The sequence below is a fragment of the Penaeus monodon genome, chromosome 12 (assembly GCF_015228065.2).
Source record: "Penaeus monodon isolate SGIC_2016 chromosome 12, NSTDA_Pmon_1, whole genome shotgun sequence".
In the NCBI taxonomy this organism is placed as follows: domain Eukaryota; kingdom Metazoa; phylum Arthropoda; class Malacostraca; order Decapoda; family Penaeidae; genus Penaeus; species Penaeus monodon.
In genome coordinates this window covers 32907975-32922974 of record NC_051397.1, presented here as the reverse complement: position 1 = coordinate 32922974, position 15000 = coordinate 32907975, and the positions used below count along the sequence as shown (strand labels likewise).

The 15000-nt window shown below is 45.5% G+C and overlaps 1 protein-coding gene across 1 annotated transcript in view; it reads left to right on the top strand.

Moving 5' to 3' along the window:
* The first annotated feature begins 10487 nt into the window (after positions 1-10487).
* The window catches only part of LOC119579397, a 6878-nt gene continuing 2365 nt past the window's right edge, over positions 10488-15000 (top strand). Inside the window, exons 1-3 of the mRNA XM_037927191.1 lie at positions 10488-10658; positions 12804-12864; positions 14061-14196. Of these exons, the coding sequence (XP_037783119.1) occupies positions 10510-10658; positions 12804-12864; positions 14061-14196 (346 nt within the window). The 5' untranslated portion in view covers positions 10488-10509. The remainder of the gene's footprint in view (positions 10659-12803; positions 12865-14060; positions 14197-15000) is intronic.

Below are 15000 nucleotides of genomic sequence, written 5' to 3'. Positions count from 1 at the left end.
ATACCTGCGGATTATATTGAGCTTTCATTTTTATCTTTTTCATCCTAGCCGCATGAACCCTGCTCGCTCGTTCACACAGAGCTACCTTAGGCACGCTTAAGAAACGAAAAAGAGCGCGGCTCCTGCGCCTAATTACTGTTTTAGTGGAACTCTCGGCGTGTGGCCTTTGTGCGGGACTTCGGTGGGCCTCAGAAATGTCAACCTGCCGATTCGCTAAACAAAGCAATCGATGGCCACTCGATCGCCGGACTCGTGTTGGCCGAGCGGCACAAAGGAGGCATCGGCTGAGGAATTGTTGGTTTCCTTTTGCGGTGAAGGCAAACAGATGTATTGCCACGTCTCGAGTGTTCAAGGAAAGAGAGAGAGAGAGAGAGAGAGAGAGAGAGAGAGAGAGAGAGAGAGAGAGAGAGAGAGAGAGTGTGTGTGTGTGTGTGTGTGTGTGTGTGTGTGTGTGTGTGTGTGTGTGTGTGTGTGTGTGTGTGTGTGTGTGTGTGTGTGTGTGTTTGTGTTTTCATGTATGTCTTGTCGACTATAGTTGATTGCTGCTCAACGGTGGAGGAGGAAGCGTTTTAGGAAACGTCGTTAAGTGCGTCTCTTACAAACCGCCCTCGCTCTTACGCTCTTTATAGTGACGACGGTGGGGGGGGGGGCGCTGAGCTTCTGCTGGGTACGGCTCCGATTCTGTCGGGCGCTGGAGGAGGAGATGGGGGAGTGGGCGTAGGAATAGACGAGCGGAGAAAAGGGAAAGGATTTGAGAGAAAAGCGGAGGGCGACCGGGTACATGCACAGAGCGAGGGCGCCGGCCAGAGCAGCGCCGCAGAAAGAACGGCCGCGAATGAACGTCCGGAGGCGCGGCAGGGACGTCGAGGAGTGAGCCGAAACTGAGGCAGCTTGAGCTCTCGAATAAGCACAGGATATCTGACAATTTGCACGATGACACAAGACAGGAAATACACATCTGAGCGATTTCCTTGTTAGCCGCCGGCGCGAAATAGAGCAGGCCGGACACAAGGGCCGCTGGACGGAGAAGCTGCAAGGAGGACTAGATTTTGATCCGCCCACCCCACGCCCACACCCATACCCTGCCCACACCCACACTTGAACATTTTTCTGTCTTTTCTACGTTCATCAACTACCATATTTTGCCATCTTTACTCCCCCCCCCCAATTCCCCACTTACCGGCCAGTGACACTCCAACTTACATGTCCTTGGCAGTAATTGGGGCTCGGCGAGGCAGGTCGTTCTGGCTCGAAATCCTCCTTTGCGCGACGCGGAGGACGACCTTACGACCTCCTCTATTGCTCCCATTTTCTCCATCTCTGCACCCCCTCATCACCCCGCTCGCACAATTTTACCTCATTCCTAGCAAGAGACGCGGTGGACACGCAGCTCCACGAGCGGCCAGCGGAAGCCCTGTGCCTTGCACGATGCCCTGGGCAATGGGCATTACCCTTATTGCTTGATCTCTCCCTCTTTCTTCCTTCCTTCCTTCCTTCCTTCCTTCTTTCTTCCTTCCTTTCCTCCCTTCTCTCTCTCTCTCTCTCTCCCTCTCCCTCTCCCTCTATCTCCCTCTCTCTCCCAGTTTATTTCTCTCCCCGCCCCTCCTGTTCTCCGATTTCCACAATAGGCATTGTGCTTCCGTTGCAGGAGGTCCTTACCCCTGCTGTTGCCCTTCGTGCGGGTTCATTTTCCGTTGAGAGAAGCAACCTCCCCCCCCCCCCCCGTCTTTTTCCCTACCTTCCCCTCTTCACACTCGTACTTTTTCTTAGCGTTTTTTAATTTTCTCTGTCCTTCTCTGTGTGACCTTAGCCCTCTGCCAGTGCCTCTCGCAGTGGCACAGCGTATGCAAACGGAGCCATGTGCAGCGCCGCCCCCGACCCCGCTGCCCTCCCCTTTCCCGCATGGAAGCAAGCGAGATGCCGCGCTTTGGCCTCTGCGCCGGATGCCCGTGGAGGGCCCTTCGTCCTCTTGGCGTGACAGCGGCGACATTCAGGGGCTGCTTCAGGCTGCTCTGTGGCCACCATGGGTCCTAGGCTGCCTTCTATTCGGAAGGAATCTCTCTCTCTGTCTATCTGTATATCTATCTGTATGTCTCTGTCTGGTTCAGTCTTCAACATCCCTCCCTCTCTTTCCTCCCCACCTCCCTCACTCTCTCCCCTCCCCACTTCCCTCCCTTTCTCTCTCTCTCCACCTCTCTCCCTCTCTTCCTTCTCCCCTCCCCACCTCCCTCTCTCTCCTCCCTGCCTCCCTCCCCACTTACTCCCCCACCCCTCCCAACCCCGGCAGAGTGCCTCCCCCTCCCCTCGCCCCCGCACAGCAGCGGAGCCTCCTTCCTCCGCCGCGCCAGCCGCCAGTGCTGTAATTCCTCCCTCATTCACAATTTATCCTAACTGGACTTAACTCACGAACTCGGGACTGCCATGAGTCCCCGTGTTGCTTCATTCATAAATTTGCCTTTCTCGACCCTTGTTTTTATATCTTCTGCGCATCTGCTCTGTGAGGTATTTTTTTCTTTCTTTCGTTCTTTCTCGTATTTGGTAGGTTTACTTCTCACCCACACTTCCCTCTTTGCACTTATTTCATCTCTCTCTCTCTCTCTCTCTCTCTCTCTCTCTCTCTCTCTCTCTCTCTCTCTCTCTCTCTCTCTCTCTCTCTCTCTCTCTCTCTCTCTCTCTCTCTCTCTCTCTCTCTCTCTCTCTCCTCACTGCCTGTCTTCCCCCTCTCTCGCTCCTTCTCTCCCCAACCCCCCTCCCTCCCTTCTCCCCCTTCCCTTCTCCCCCCTCCCTTCTCATCCTTCCCTTCTCCCAGTCGCTTCCTTTGCCCTTGCTGTCCCTCCCTCTCCCTCCCTCTCTTTCCCGTTCCTAACAGTGCAGCCCGAAGTCCATGCTGCGGCCCAGCTGCCAGTGAGCAGCGCCAGGGGTCGCTCAAATCCCGCTGTATCGAGGCATGGAACCGCTTTCAAATCCCATTCTCTGAGATTCGTGCTCAGGAAGAACTGGTTTAGCTGCCAGCCAGATGTACATTGATATGAATTCATTGAGTATAGAGCTCATAGTTTCTGAGCAACATTTATGGTAGTTCAGTTTCCAGAAATGTTTATTTGTCTTTTGATATAGCAGACCAAATTCAAAAATGCTCTCTCTCTCTCTCTCTCTCTCTCTCTCTCTCTCTCTCTCTCTCTCTCTCTCTCTCTCTCTCTCTCTCTCTCTCTCCTTCTCTCTCTCTCTCATCTCCTCTCTCTTCTCTCTCTCTCTCTCTCTCTCTCTCTCCTCTCTCCTCTCCTCTCTCTTCTCTACTCTCCTCTCTCTCCTCTCTCCTCTCTCTCTCATCTCTCTCTCTCTCTCTCTTTTCTCTCTCTTCTCCTCTCTCTCTCTCTCTCTCTCTCTCTCTCTCTCTTCTCTCTCTCCTCTCTCTCTCTCTCTCCCCTTCCCCTCTCTCTCTCTCTCTCCCCTCTCCTCTTCTCTCTCTCTCTCTCCCCCTTTTCTCTCTCTTTTCCCCTCCTCCTCTCTCTCCTCTCTCTTTCTTTCTTTCTCTCTCCTCTCTCTCTCTCTCGTCTGTCCTGTCTCTGTCTCTCTCTCTCTCTCTCTCTTTTCCTCTCTCTCTCTCTCTCTCCATCTCCTCTCTCTCTCTCTCTCCTCTCTCTCTCTCTCTCTCTCTCTCTCTCTTTCTTTCTTTCTCTCTCTTTCTGTGTGTGTGTGTGTGTGTGTGTGTGTGTGTGTGTGTGTGTGTGTGTGTGTGTGTGTATGTGTGTGTGTGTGTGTATATCTTGGCAGACTGTGACAGATAAAAGTGATTATGTCATTGCTCAAACGTTGAAATAAACTGCGAGATACAGTTCCGCGGACACTTTCTTTTTCGTGATGGAACCTTCGAGTTGCTTTTAGTGCCTGGAACTTAGGGCATGTCTGGTGTTTCTGCCGAGGGCCTCCAGGTTCCCAGGAGCACCGTCGCCTGTGCTTGCGGCCACTGCTCGAGGGAGCTCTCTCTCCCATGGTATCCGTGGCAAGGTCAATCCGCCTGCAGGAGTGACGCGACGCCGTCCTTCCAAGGTGCTTGGCATGCAGCATTTGCAGATGTAAATGTTCCTTTGTAGGTTTCTAATAAGGCATCGGCAAGTGCAGGGTGAAGATACACAAAGACACGATTGTGGCAAATACAACTTCTTTGTTTTACTTGCTACTTCTTCGGTATGGATCTTCCTGCCCTTGATCCTCGTAACTCCCCTTCTCGAAGTTAGCGCCAATCCGAGTCGGTCGTCAGATTCTGATTCGCGCATATCGCTCTCTCGGAATGGCCGGAGCAAAGCTCATTATGTCGTGAACGCCGAGGCTGCGCCACTCCTCGCAGGCCCAGACACGAAGTTCCGTGTCAAAGTTCGGGATAAGGTCACCGTATTGACCCCGCGGGGCACTCGGGGGAGATCGAGTCTGTTGCCTATTTGCACTTGGCGAGACTGCAGGCGGCGGCGGCGGCGGCGGCGGCGGCGGCAGAAGGTGCAGGGGTTTGGGGGAGGAAGGGGAGCGGAATTGAATCGATGTAGATGCTTTGTGATTCTCGATAATATGTCTCGTTCCTTCTTTATCATTTCCCCCTATCCCCTTCCTTTATCCCCGTGTCAGGGCCTTTATACTCTCATCTCCGGCACTTGTCGCCGCTTCCCTCTTTCTCCAACAGGAAATTAATTTTATGACTCTGGAAGTTAAATTAGTCTGGGAAACATTTAGTCCTCATGATTGTACATCCCAACATTGTTGTTATTTTGGGGCTGTATTAGCTAGATGAATTGATTCTTCATGTAGTTATTTTATATTATATATATTATATATATATATATATATATATATATATATATATATATATATATATATATATATAAAATATATGTATTCCCTTTTCTGACTGCCTGTCTTTTTTTTCTTGTCGCATTGGTACCAGGTGGCCCTTCCATGGGGGCGCTTGGTCCCCTTACCGTTCATTCTTGTTACGTTCTCTTGCCCAGCCTCTTTTAAAAGGTCAAGGTTTAGCTACTGGGTACCCCCCTCCTGATCATTTGCCTTGAAGGTCACACTTCCCCCCCCCCTGTTTCCCCCTCGTGCGAGTTCTCCCCCGACCCCCCAGTGTCCCGTTTCTGTCTCGTCATTATGCAGGCGAGCGTCCAGGGCCTTCGCGGACGCACAGAATTAAACCCGAGAGCGGAAAAATCACGGGGTTTTTCCGGCTTCTGTAAAGGATGGAAGGGGAGAGGGGGGGCGAGCGGAAGAGAGGGAGAGGCAATAGAAAATGAAGCGGGAGAAGGAAAATGAAAGACATTAAAGGTACTGACCATTGGTTCGCGGAGGGGGAAGGGGACGCAGAAAGGGGGAGTAAAGGGAGGGAGAAGTGGCATGGAAAGAAGAAAGTCGTGGGTGGGAATTGGTTTTTAGCTTCTGTAGATTTTTGATTGGGATTTGCGGGGATTCGATTGTAAATATCAGTTCGGTCTTTCACAAGCGCGTTTTTTTCCCCTCTCCTCTTCTCTCTCTCTCTTTCCCCCCCTCTCTCTCTCCCCCCCTCTCTCTTCTCCTCCTCCCTCCCTCTTCTCTCCCTCCCTCTCCCCTCTCCCCCTTCTCTTCTCCTCTCTTCCCCCCCTCCCCCTCTCTCTCCTCTCTCTCCTTTTTCTCCCTCCCCTTCTTCCCCCTCTCTCTCTCTCCTCTCTCCCCTTTTTCTCTCTCTCCCTCCCCTTTTCCCCCGTTCCTCTCTCTTCTCTCTCTCTCTCTCTTCCCCCTCTTTTCCCTCTCCCCTTCCCCCTCTCCCCCCCTCCCTCCCCCCCTCCCCCCCTCTCCCCCCCTCCCTCCCTTCCCTTTCGCTCTCCCCCCTCCTCTCTTCTCCCCTCCTCTCTCTCTATCCCCCCCTCTCTCTCTCTCTCCCCACCCTCCCTTCTCTCTCTCTCTCTCTCTTTTTCTCTCTCTCCCCTCTCTCTCCCCTCTCTTTCCCCTCTCCCCCTCTCTCTCTTCTCTTTCTCTCTCTCTCTCTCTTTTTTGGTGTGTGTGTGTGTGTGTGTTGTGTTGTGTGTGTTTGTGGTGGTTGTGTGTGTGGGGGGGGTGTGTGTGTTGTCGTGCGTGTATTTTGGGCAACTTGACGATAAAAGTGATTATGTCATTGCCGACGTTGAAAAAAACTGCGAGATACGTTCCGGGGACACTTTCTTTTTCGTGAGGGAACCTTTCGAGTTGTTTTTGGGGTGCCTGGAACTTAGGGCATTTTTTCTGGTGTTTCTGCGAGGCCCCCTCCGGTTCCCGGGACACCGCGCCTGTGCTTGGGGCCACTCTCGAGGAGCTCTCTCCCCCCCCATGGTATCCGGGGCAAGGTAAATCCGCCTCAGGAGTGACGCACGCCCGCCCTTTCCCAAGGTGTTTGGCATGCAGATTTGCAGATGTAAATTTCCTTTATAGGTTTCTAATAAGGCTGGGCAAGTGCAGGGTGGAAGATCAAAAAAGACACGCTTGTGGAAATCAACTTTTTTGTTTAACTTCATTCTTCGGTATGGTCCCCTGCCCTTGATCCCGTAACCCCCCTTCTCGAAGTTACGCCATCGAGTCGGGTGTCAGATTCGATTCGCCTATCGTCCTCGATGGCCGGAGCAAGCTCATTATTCTAACGCCGGCTGCGCCACTCCTCGCGGCAACACGAAGTTCCGTCAAATTCGGGATAAGTCACCGATACCCCGCGGGGCACTCGGGGGAGATCGTCTGTTGCTATTTGCACTTGGGAACTGCAGGGCGGCGCGCGGCGGCGGCGGCGGCAGAAGGTGCAGGGGTTTGGGGGAGGAAGGGGAGCGGAATTGAATCGATGTAGATGCTTTGTGATTCTCGATAATATGTCTCGTTCCTTCTTTATCATTTCCCCCTATCCCCTTCCTTTATCCCCGTGTCAGGGCCTTTATACTCTCATCTCCGGCACTTGTCGCCGCTTCCCTCTTTCTCCAACAGGAAATTAATTTTATGACTCTTTGGAAGTTAAATTAGTCTGGGAAACATTTAGTTCCTCATGATTGTACATCCCAACATTGTTGTTATTTTGGGGCTGTATTAGCTAGATGAATTGATTCTTCATGTAGTTATATATATATATATATATATATATATATATATATATATATATATATATATATATATATATATATATATATATATATATATATATTCCCTTTTCTGACTGCCTGTCTATTTCTTCTTGTCGCATTGGTACCAGGTGGCCCTTCCATGGAGGCGCTTTGGTCTCTTACTCTGTTCATTCTTGTTACGTTCTCTTGCCCAGCCCTCTTTTTAAAAGGTCAAGGTTTAGCTACTGGATACCCCCCTCCTGATCATTTGCCTTGAAGGTCACACTTCCCCCCCCCCTGGTTTCCCCTCGTGCGAGTTCTCCCTCGACTCCCCAGCGTCCCGTTTCTGTCTCGTCATTATGCAGGCGAGCGTCCAGGGCCTTCGCGGACGCACAGATTAATCCCGAGAGCGGAAAAATCACGGGTTTGTCCGGCTTCTGTGATGGATGGAAGGGGAGAGGGGGGGCGAGCGGAAGAGAGGGGAGAGGCAATAGAAAGATGAGAGCGGGAGAAGGAAAATGAAAGACATTAATGGTACTGACCAGTTGGTTCGCGGAGGGCGAAGGGGACGCAGAAAGGGGAAGTAAAGGGAGGGAGAAGTGGCATGGAAAGAAGAAAGTCGTGGGTGGGAATTGGTTTTAGCTTCTGTAGATTTTTGATTGGGATTTGCGGGGATTCGATTGTAAATATCAGTTCGGTCTTTCACAAGCGCGGCCTGCCCTAGGGGATTAGTCTATATTTTTTTTTACCATTTAGAGTTTAGAGGAAATGACCATCATAAGTGAAGCCGAAGAGGCATGAGTCGACAGCAAGGGCGACGGCACACAGGAGGAAAGGGCCCAGGAGGACAGCCGATGGTGTTTACGTGTCCCGCATTTCAACCCTTCGAAATGAGACCCGAAGAAGGATTAGGGGGTACGGATAATAGTAATATAGATAGGAAGAGGGGGCAGGGAAGGATGAGAGTGTATCTCCGCCTTGGAAGACAATAGTGCTCGGAGATTATCGGGTGTGAGCAAGCTGACATAGGGGAGGGGGAGGGTAAGAAAGGAGGGGAAAATTATAGGAGAATGAAGGAAGTTCATTCATTTTAATAACAGATGTTATAACTGTTACTTACCACTATTATCACCATTTTTTTCACTACCATTACCGCAATCGCCATAAACAGTAGACGTTAAAGAACATGGATAGTCTGAAGCATAATGGAATGTAGGGAAAGAGAATGAGGACGAAAGGCGATTTATCGCCTCCGAGCACACCATTTAAGCGATGCTGGAGACGACTCGGATCCGCAATGACGATAATGATGATGAGGGAGATCAAGAGGAGATAAAGACCTGCCACGGGAGGGCGAGAGGGGAGGGGGCCGTTCCGTTCCCTGGCAGCCGTCTTCGGAATGGGCCGCTGTCCTTCACGCTTCGGATGGCCTCCTTATTTGCCTCCTTTTCCTCTCGTTTATTAGGTGTTAATGTGATATCTTCGTTGCTCTTTTCTCCTGAATAGAAGTTGATTTTCAGCAACAGGGAAAAGCATTAGCCTTGTCTAACCTCCAGCGCAGTTTCCAGCAATGGCTAGGCCTACTTCAGAGGGAGTCCTCGAAGCGGGCCAGTCGAAGTTGATCTACAGGAATTGAAAGTTGGCGATCCTCCCATTGCTGCCCCCCCCCCTCGCCTCGCCCTTCTGTCCTCCCATTACCCTCCCCCCATCCACGTTTCCTCTCTCCTCTCTCTTCTCTCGGTGTGAATCAGGGTCTCTTCTTTCCTTCACATTTATGGTCTTAAAGAGAGACGTGCGTAAGAATAAGGGGATGGCAGAGGGAGAAAGCATGGAAGAAGATAAAGTATAGAAGAGTAGGAGGCGGCGACGAGCAAAAAATGGGGATGGCAGGAAGGAATGGAAAGGCGCTGGAATGCGGTAAAAGAGCGAATGAAAATGGGAATGTGGCAAATGACAAAAAAAATATAAAAAGTGGAAATAGTAAGAAAGAAGAATCCATCTAAAATGGAGCAAAACGAATAATTATGCAGAGGAAGCAGGCGACGGCGGAACTGAAATCGGGAAAAAGGGAAGCTGCGCCTGTGGAGGGAGAGGAAAGAAGGGAGGAAGGGAGGGAGGGGAATCGTAAGAGTGGAGAAGGATACATTTACACTTTTTTAAGAAAAGACTGGCAAGAGCAGCTGGCATGCTGACAATGATGAAAAGTATAGGAGCATCATTAGCCGTTCCAGCGACTGCAGCTCGATGGTTTATCCTTAGTTGTGGTCCTTAGTTCAGGTCAGTCACAGCAGCCACCTTCGCCTTGCTGTTCTGCTGCTGTTGCTTCTTCTCTGGGCCGCCCAATGGAACTTTCCATCTGTCGCCTGTATATGTTGAAGATGTGTTACAGTGGGCGATAGAAGGGAAAACATAAGATTTGAATAGACGAGAGACTAGCTTGTGAAGGATGTGTATTGCGCTGCTTGCACCCAATCGGCTAACTCATAATAAAGTGAGAAGAGGAAGGGTGAGGGGCGGACAGAGGATAATTGGGCTGCCTCGTTAAATAGCATGAAATACCGGACGCGATTCATGAATATAGCCTGCCTGAGCCTTCTCCAGCTTACTACTACTTTACATTATCATTATTATATTTAGCCGGGGTGGGGGGGGCTGATTACTCCCTCTGACCCAATTACCTGGTTATTGATCTCGCTAATTAGGGACGTTACTACAGATAACAAATACAGTTTATTTGTTAACCAAATAGATGTTTAAGTTAGAGCTGATAATTCTCAGACGTTTAAGACTCATAGAGTATTTGAAGTTTGTGAAGAAATTCTATGGCAGTAACAGAGAGAGGCTTGTTTGAGCCGTTCGTTATTGCTTTCGCCTTGTGCAGGAAATTAATTGTAATGGAACCTGTCTAAAAAACACACCGTCTACGTCTACCGACTTTTGCATATGGAAATAGTAGTTTTACTAATGGTTCCGGTAGATGCTACGCTTATTGTGATGTTGACTGTGCAAAGATTCGGATTTACCTGAACACTCCAGTCGTAATAGGCTTTTCTAGTGTCACAACATTTTTTTTTATAAATATTTGAATGTGCTTGCGCGCGCGCGCGCACACACACACACACACACACACACACACACACACACACACACACACACACACACACACACACACACACACACACACACACACATACTGGGGTATGCCTGTAGACTAAACGTGATATATTTTTTCTCCTGTAAATCATCGTGAATCTGAGAAAAAATAATTTATTTATACTGTTGTTAACTATTTTGTAATTATTCAACCATTGTTCAGTGATTTTCCCATTCCTTGGCCATGTCGTGTCCAAAATTATGTTAAACTTGGCGTAGCCCACATTTCATTTTGTTGTAACTTTGATTAATACTTGCTTTGTTCCTTTCAGTCATGCTGGGGTCGGCTGGTTATGTGACGCACCTGGATGTCCCTCTGAATGCACTCCGCTACAGCAACCAGACTCTCACCTGTAATTATGACTTAGGCTCCGATGCACTCTACACCGTCAAGTGGTATTTCAACGATGAGGAGTTCTTCAGGTAATAGCTTGCATTACTTGAGCAAAGTTGAAGGTATATAATAAAGTTATCCTTCGAAAAGAAACATTCTAAAGATCGCAGTTTCCTTTGGTTTATCCAATGGGCTATTGCAAAGTAGAGTGATTAGAAGCATAAGATGAAGCCACAAATCGCAATGGCACAAGTAATACTTACAAGAAACGTAAGGGAAAACCCTGTAGCACATCTTTAAAAATTTACTTTTTTCTATTGCTCTTGTATAGGGAAATCATCATTTGAAAGTTTACACAACAAGGAACACCTATGAACACATCCATGAAAGTTCATAAATTTCTGATTAGGGGGTCATAGGCTTGCAGAAATAAGATAATGTGAACACAAGGCCTCAGGATGAGGAAGCTAAAATGGGGCCCTTTCATAAGTATCAAAACCTGTTTGTAGGGTCCTTTCTAGGGCCTATAACCTGATGGTATAAAATTTTCACATCTAGCTTGTATGTGACAGGAGAGCCTTGGGTCTGAGCTGCAGGGCTCAGCTTCCCAGTATCAGAGAGTTCTTGCAAGAAACTTAAGGTTGCCGTGCCATTTGACATAGTAACCAAATTAGGGTACCTAATGCGTTTTGAGCACTTTTACCTAACGGTATGCATTACCATTACCACTGGTAGTTGGCCTTGATCTTTTGTAATCAGCCCTCTTTACCAGTATCAGTACCATTTTTTCAGCAGTTGCCTTTTATTGGAATGCCAGAGGCCTATTGATGTTGGTCACAGGTCTGAAAGGATCTACCTGAGGCTACTGCTCTTCTCAAACCAAACAGAGTTCCATGGTAACAGCCATGACTAGTTCATGCATTTATCATTAATAATAGATTCTATTTGTAGTTTGTTATTTTCCATATGCAGAGTACTTCTTCATATATTCCCATCAATTATGAAAGCTTGAGTGTTGGGACCTAAATATTCAACAGCCACAAGTGTTTTTGCGAGTATACACAGCAACTTTCTCATGCTGATGAGGCAGTGTAAGACTAACCGGCCAACTGACCTTAAAGTTGAAATGACCCTAACAACTTGGTTCCTCTTTTTGAAGTTAATGAAAAATGGGATGATAGGGTTGTAGTACTCAAGAGTGGTCTTGAATAAAACTAATGTATCTAAAGGGTAGATAAAAACTAGTACTGACTATTTATTTGTATGCTGTAAAAAATAATAAAGTTTTGTCAGTCTGTTCCCAGCAATTTTTTTCAAAATTATGTAATTATAAATTGATAATCATTACAACTATGGTTCAGTGAAGAAAAGACATTGGCCACTTAAAGTTATATGGGTATGATAATACAGGATACACCCATTGGCCTTTTTACAAGGGGCACCATCTCAGAGGGGCTGCTAACCAACTTCATATGAGTACCATCATTTGACTTTTTTTTATCATCATCATCATCTGTAAGGAACTAGTATCTGTTTAACATTGTTTTGCTCCTCAAAACAATTTCATGCACCCTTCAGTGAACCATCTGTCAGTTTGGGGCACTGAGACACTTTCTAAAAGTATTGAGTAAAGTTAAGTGATAATACTAAATAGATGAAAGAACGAATAAGTAAATAGATAAGTGATGCTAACAATATATTTACTCTTGATGATGAGGTGACTGGAGAGCTTTGAATGTGCTCATCCCTATTGCCAGAACTTATCAATGTGAAGCTGGTTTATTGACTTTAATTTGTAAAAAACAAAGCTAGGAATCATCTGATAACTGTAAATACATAAGCGATGTGTACGGTCTTCAGCAAACCCTTGCATTGATATTTTTTAAAAAGACAAGTAATATCGTCTTTCCCTTCAAATAAGCAGCAATAATGTCTACTTTGTGTTAATTACTATAGGAATAATTGCTCAAATTACAAGGTTGTAATAATAGGAACAATGCCCTTATTAATGCGTCTGTCAAATTCTTTATTTCTTGAGTAATATTGATTTCTTGAATGCTAAATGCACTAAGTAAGCATTCCAATATTTTCTTTCCTTCAACTTCACATAACTGGAGGGAAATGAGGTTGGGATAAGAGTAATAATAACAAAAACTATGAGAACCAGTTGTCTATACAGGGCAGCTATCCCCTCTCTCCCAGGGCTAATATATGTCTTTTTTTTTGTATTGCAGATACACACCCAGTGAAGATCCCATGATGGCAGCTTTCAACAACTCAAATATCCAAGTCATTGTAAGTGAATAAGTACAATCAGTTTGACTGCTTGTATATGATGCACTGTCATCCACCTATAGTAATCAAAAGACAAAAAAGACGAGTCTTTTTTATGTGCTAGTCTTCTTTATGTAAATGAGAAAAATTTCAAATGCATCTTACTAGAACAGATGGTACAAATTTAACGTATTATAGCCATGATAGGTAACACCATTATCATTTAGCCTTTCAAACCCGAAAATTAATTTGACTTTTTCCTCAAGAGTATTCTAATGGATGTTTATGGTATTGTACATTTCATTATAATGAAACATGGATGTATTTTTTTTTTTTTTTTACTTCTACTTCTACATCATGAAGTATACTATACAAATGATTATTTATCTAGGTATATCTGGCTGAAAGGAATGACATTGAGCTCCACCCTAGTTTTACTCCTGTTAATCTGTGCAATATAGTTTGTTGTGTTTTCTCAGTTATACTTTCTTTGAAATAGTTAATGTCATAAGTAAGTTAAGCAAAAAAGAGAGGAAAACAAAGAAACTGTGTTACTATTTCCAATAGATGTTCGTGAAGGCGACTTAACTTCATAGTAGTCAATAGACAGAGTGGTGCTAGTGTCCTTTTAAATACTTTGAGTATGGCAGAAACAGGAGTAGTTTTTCTTTCTTTTTCTTTTCTTTCCTTTCCTTTCCTTTCCTTTCCTTTCCTTTCCCTTCACTTCCTTTCCCTTCCTTTCCTTCTTTCCTTCCTTCCCTTCCTTCCTTTCCCTTTCCTTCCCTTCCTTCCTTCCCTTCTTCTTCCTTTCCTTCCCTTCTTTCCTTTCCCTTCCCTTCCCTTCCCTTCCCTTGACCAGGCAAAGGACAGTTAAAAGTATTAAGACATAAGTTCCTCAAGTAAACATGAAGGATTTCAAATATATTTTTGAATTTTTATATTTTGGGGCCTAGGCTGTAGTCTTAATTCTTTAGTAATTTGATGTTGGTGTATACACATTTGGATGTTTGGATAGGAATTCCATGTCAATAGTTGGCAATATTATAACTTTAGTACAATTTTTTTTATAATGATGATGATGATAATGATAAATTGCAATGATTTCCTTCACTTTTAAGGTTATATGTTGAGTATATGGTGCATTAATGCATCCTAAGATTTTGATATACAATTAAACGTGCAAAAAAAGTGTTGAATTTCGACATGCAATTTTGCAGATGGAAGAGTCGGAGGAGAACAAGGTGGTGCTCCGTGAAGTGGACCTGACTGCAACCGGCCAGTATAAGTGTGAAGTTGGCAGGGACTGGCCTGAATTCACCTTTGATGACAAGACAGCCAACATGACAGTTGTTGGTGAGTTAATAGATCAGCTAATGTTTCTCTTGAAATATGAGGGAAAGATGTGTTTTTTGTCCCATAGAGCTTTGAAGCAAGTGTTGGTGGTGTGGTGTCTAAGTGGTCATGTTTAAGTCTCGTGTATTATTTTACACAGTTTTTTTTCTTACTGAAATGCTGCTTTCCCTCTGTTTATGCATGTAATGAGTAATAATGGCATTAATTACATGATAATGCATGCAGGCATAGCACACTGGTCTCTCTGTCAATATTTTATGAGTCAGTTTTTTTAGTATTATAAATCTATTGTCTTTATATTGTAATTTCTTTTTTCAGATGTTTTAAAGAAGATTAATATATGTAAAGTTCAGATGATTAGGAAAGACAGTTTTTTGGTGTTGTTAGTTCCTGTTAGACAAACCTATTTAGCAGTCCATAACATCACCTTCTATTTAATCAAAAAGTGATGAATTTGTGTAGGATTAATGTATTAAATGTTTAGTTTTCCATCCTAAATATTTTATGAGTTTCTGGTTTGCAGATATTTCCCCATGCACTTTAAAAGGATAATTAGTTACATTATCATTTCACATTTTAGTTGCAGATTGTTGGGATGGAAAATCTTATGAAGTGAAATTGTCAGATTTGGCAAAATATGAAATGTGTTTAGCCTTATATGGTTTTATATGATAACCATAAAAAAAAAAAAAAAAAAAAAAAAAAAAAGTTAGGAAAACATACTTTTGGAATTTTCCTATTTTTTTTATGAAAAAAAATATATATTTTTATTGTTTTGAGCATATGTGTGTGGGTGTAGGTGCG